Source organism: Otolemur garnettii, unplaced genomic scaffold (assembly GCF_000181295.1).
Source record: "Otolemur garnettii isolate 467f Iridium unplaced genomic scaffold, OtoGar3 scaffold00115, whole genome shotgun sequence".
In the NCBI taxonomy this organism is placed as follows: Eukaryota; Metazoa; Chordata; class Mammalia; order Primates; family Galagidae; genus Otolemur; species Otolemur garnettii.
Window position 1 is genome coordinate 1558352 of NW_003852510.1, and position 4933 is coordinate 1563284.

At 44.9% G+C, this 4933-nt stretch overlaps 1 protein-coding gene across 4 annotated transcripts in view; it reads left to right on the forward strand.

Moving 5' to 3' along the window:
* The window catches only part of ACTN1 (actinin alpha 1), a 111499-nt gene that overhangs the window by 71819 nt on the left and 34747 nt on the right, over positions 1–4933 (forward strand). For all 4 annotated transcript variants that reach the window (XM_003797369.3, XM_003797367.3, XM_003797368.3 and 1 more), the window contains exon 4: positions 3776–3862. In XM_003797369.3, the coding sequence (XP_003797417.1) occupies positions 3776–3862 (87 nt within the window). The remainder of the gene's footprint in view (positions 1–3775; positions 3863–4933) is intronic.

Here is a 4933-nt window from a genome sequence, read left to right on the forward strand (position 1 = left end):
CCAGAGAGGCTGGGGGGATTTGGCCTTCTCAGAGAGGGGCCTCGTGGGGGGGGGGGGGGGGGGGGGGGGGGGGGGGGGGGGGGGGGGGGGGGGGGCGGGGGGGGGGGGGGGGGGGGGGGGGGGGGGGGGGCTGAGGGAGCGGCCAGCACTACAGAGGCCACTCCTAGGAAGGCTGAGCTTCTGGATCACCACTCAGAGCTTTTCCTAGGCTTAAAAAATTGTCCCCTTATACTTAAAGCACTATCCATACAATTTTGTATTTGAGTTTTCTACTTTCTCTATTAGAAAGATTTTTCCAAATCAAAAACTCATGAATGTAATCTTCAGTGGCTGTGTTAATCATCTGTTTATTGAGCACAGTTGCGCTCTGTTCCAGACACCCCCCAATTCCAGCCCTCTGGAGGAGACTGAGTTGTTGTGTTCTCAGGGGACCCACGCCAGGCCTGCGCTACCTTTGCCCACTCATCCACTTGTGCTTAGTGCCATTCATTCAACAAGTGCTGATAGAGGGCTTTCTCAGTGCCAGGTATACTGGGCTCTAAATAGCGATGCAAAATGACAGGCCAAGCCCAGTGCTCACCTGTAATCCTAGCACTCAGGAGGCCAAGGCGGGTGGATTGCTTGAGCTCAGGAGTTTTGAGATCAGCTTGGACAAGAGTGAGACCCCCATCTTTGCCAAAAATAGGAAAATTAGCCAGGCATTGTGTAGATGCCTATAGTCCCAGCCACTTTGGGAGGCTGAGGCAAGATCATCGCTTGAACCCAAGAGTTTGAGGTTTTTGTGAGCTGTGATGCAATGACACTCTACCCAGGGTGACAAAGTAAGAATGTGTCTCAAACAAACAAATAGTGGTGCAAAGTGGAAAATATTCTAACCTTCGTGGAGCCTATATTTTAGAAGGGAGAGAGAGAAAATATACATGCACTTGTGTCCAGATGGGGAAAACTAAAGCAGGGCATAACTTGGATGGTCAAGGAAGGTGCTATTGAGAATGGATGTGTGAGTGGAGACAAAGAGGGCCAGGGACAAGCCACGTGGACACCCAGGGGTGGGAAAGCTGCAGGGAGGCCCAGTTCCCAGACCAGGCCCTCACTGGCCACTGGCTTTGACTCTGCATGAGGTGGGAAGCCATGGAGGTGTTGAGCAGAGGCCAGTGGGGTCTGGGGATTTACTCAGTCACTCTGTGTACTTTGTACATTCACATGGTTTCCTATTTAGGGCCACCATAAGTAGCCTTGCAACAGGCACATTTAACACAGAGACCTTACCCCCCACGTTTTCAGGTCAGTGGCTAGGGGTAGATTCCTAGAGATAGAATTTACCGCTTTTTTTTTTTTTTGGCCGGGGTGGGTTGGAACCTGCCACCTCCAGTATATGGGGCCAGCACCCTACTTCTTTGAGCCACAGGCACTGCCCCCTAGAGATAGAATTTGACCACCAAAACATTGAATAACTTTAACATGCTTGCTCCCTGCAGCTGAATTATTTCCCAGCAGTTTCTTCTTTTGTAAAAAAACTTTTTAACGGGGCAGCATCTGTGGCTTAGTGAGTAGGGCGTCAGCCCCATATACCAAGGGTGGTGGGTTCGAACCCAGCCCCTGCCAAACTTCCGCAAAAAAAAAAAGCTGGGTGTTATGGCAGGTGCTGGTAGTCCCAGCTACTCAGGAGGCTGAGACAAGAGAATTGCCTAGGCCCAGGAGCTGGAGGTTGCTGTGAGCTGTGATGCCAGGGCACTCTACCGGGGCGACAGAATAAGACTCTGTCTCAAAAAAAAAATTTTTTTTTTTTTTAAACCAGTTCCCACTTCTCTTGTCAGTATGGTAGTATTGGTAGCATCAGGTGTGTGGTGTTTGGCTTTTAACTTTACTTTTTAACTTTGCTAACTCAATAGCTGGGAAATGATAGCTTATTTCTTTGGTTATAAAAGAGATTGAACATTCTTATGAATTGGTTGTTAGTATTTCATGTTTTGTGATGTGTCTATTCGTGTCTGTTGCCTATTTATTGAGAGTTTAGATTCGTTGTCTTGCCAATTTAGATATACTTTTTAAATATTACAGATATTAAACCACTGGAAATCACAAGTGAAAGTGCATTTTAAAAATACCAAAGCTTTCTGAGCTGATTCTTTTTTTTTTTTTTTTTTTTTTTTTGAGAGAGAGTCTCACTTTTTTTTTTGAGACAGAGCCTCAAACTATTCCCCTGGGTAGAGTGCCATGGCATCACAGCTCACAGCAACCTCCAATGAGTCTCCTGCCTCTGCCTCCCAAGTAGCTGGGACCACAGGCGCCCGCCACAACACCTGACTATTTTTTGGTTGCAGCCGTCATTGTTGTTTGGCGGTCCTGGGCTGGATTTGAACCCGCCACCTTAGGTATATGTGGCTGGCACCTTAGCCACTTGAGCCACAGGGGCCAGCCTCTGAGCTGATTCTTAATGGGTGGTTCTACCTCCCCTCAAAGTGCTTTGCCAAGTACTGGCCACCTGTGGTGTTTGTTAACGAAAGCAGGTGCTTTCTGCTGTAGCTCTCTGTTACTCTCAAACCCAAGCCCTTGGATGTGGGATTGTGGGTGTCTGGAGGTCTGAGTGGGGCATTTAGACCTCTCCGTTCACAGAAAGAGTCACATCCTATCCCGTGACCAATTGGACACTGTTCCTCTTTTGCCCAATACCCCCATGCAGCCTCAGCAGGTTACCTGCCGTCTGGGGGGCAGTTGTGGCTGTGTGATGCTCCAATGCATTGCACTTCATTGGTCATAGAATAGCATGTAGTTTTGTCCTCACTTTTGAGGAAGGTGCTAAGATCTTAGAGTATAACTAACTTAAACTCCACTCTTGTTTAAGGGGTTCGTGGGGTGCAAATTCTAGTGGATGTGGGCTAGAGGCATCAGGACTCCCTGGAAATGGTCCCTTCTCATGGTTCTGTTGGGTCTCCTCCAAAATGAGTGTTACAGGTAGGAAAAAATCATGATGTTCTTTGGATCCCTACTCTTAACTGAGGATTCCTTACCATGGGCCAGGTTACTATCTCCTGGTCTGGAAGTAGGTGAGAATAAGGAGTCTACATTTGAGTTTCACTGGTTTAAGACCATAAATTGCTCCATGTTGTAGGTTCCTTAAAGATAGGACTAATTTATGTTTATATTTCCTGCTTCTAAGCTTGGTACAGAGAATAAGAAAGAAAATATACTTAATAGAATTTATAGCATTTAAAAGTTTAAAGAGTGCTGCTTCAACTGAACATAGTGGGTCTCTTAGTTGTGATCTTAAAGCTGTTGGGTTTTTAAAAAAATGTATTTTAGTACTCTACTAATGGCATTATAAGGTTAAGTACATGGATCATTCAAGATGGCAGTTTATGAAACTTTAAGTTTGTGATTTCTCCTTACACTGGCTTTCTCTATATGGGTGGCTATTTTGAGAACTGTGATTGCCCAGAGATTACACAGCTTAAGGAGATGTGAGAACATTTGGGATGGCTTAGAAAAATTCTCCCCCTCTTCTCCATCAGGAAGATAACTCCCTTCCCCGTGGCCTTTCCTGATGTACCTACTGTCTCCAAGTAGAATTGACTGCACTTTTTTTGTGCCCCTAGTAGACTTCTCTCCTGGTACCTGTCACAGTTTATCACACTAACTTTAAAAACATCCTGTTTCCCTCTAGAAGTGGAACTTTGATTGCTGGTGTGGTAGTGGAGCAATGTGGGCACTGAGGGAGTGATAGTTCTGTCCCTACTAAGACCCATTCTAACGTTCCCTACTGCTGTTTCTGCAGAAATCGTGGATGGGAATGTGAAAATGACCCTGGGCATGATCTGGACCATCATCCTTCGCTTTGCCATCCAGGACATCTCTGTGGAAGGTGGGTTTCTGCTTTGATCCATTCCTTCCCCAGGTTTGCACCTCTCTCCTGCCTTCGTGGACTTGTCTCCCTCCCTTCCTTATTGGGGGACAGTAGTCATGGGTCATGGGCCAAGTCCTGGGCTTCCTACCCATTTGTGGGCTTCTGCCCTCTCTCCTAGTCTGTGCAAAGAAGTGGGAAATATTTGGGGTGCTGGTTCCCGTAGGCATGTTGGCCTCAGGGAAGTACCCCACTTGGGAAAGCTGAGGGGAAGTTTATTGGAAATCTTATCTGGCTCTTGGGTGGGGAAATATCCTCTGGGAGGCTGTGCCCCAGCAGGGAGTGCCCTGAAGGGGAGCTGCCCCCGTCTTCCATTTTGCTCCCATAGCAACCTCTAGTGGCCACTTTGCAGATCTTCAAGGGCCACCATGGTCTGAGACAGTGATCTCTAACTTTTGATTCCACATTCCAGCAGTTTTTGAGCTTTATGTCTGATATGTATGTATTTATTTTGTAATATTTGTATATTGCTATTCCTATGATAAAACACACATACCAAGGCAGGGTTTTAAAAAGAGGAGATGGAGATATTTTTTAAATGCTTTATTCATTTTAATGGCACTTAAATTTTAAGTATTTTTATTCAAAGAGGTTTCTTAATGAAAACAATGTAGATTAAATTGCTTTGTTATGGAAATCATAGTTTGCATTTTGTCATATAGTATTGTGAAAGTCTTAAGTTTAGTTTATGGTACTTGGTATTTAGGGCTGGAATGGTTGAGAACAAGTCCATTAGAAGTCACTTGGTTCTTGTTAGTGATGGTAGATGTAAATCTGTTTTTCAGATAGCCTTCTTAATTTGTTTGGGTGGATTTCTTGTCATGTGTGATTGTAAAACAGTGTTTTAATCTTGTCATAGAACTGACAAGAGCTTAAACTAAGTGAAAGGATTAGCTTTGCCAAATTTTTAATTGCTTCTGATTGTAATCTTTGTAAGAACCCTTGAACATGATTTTATTTTATTTATTTTTTTCACTGCACTTCTTTTTTTGTTGTTTTTTTTTTTTTTTTTGAGACCGAGCCTCAAGCTAT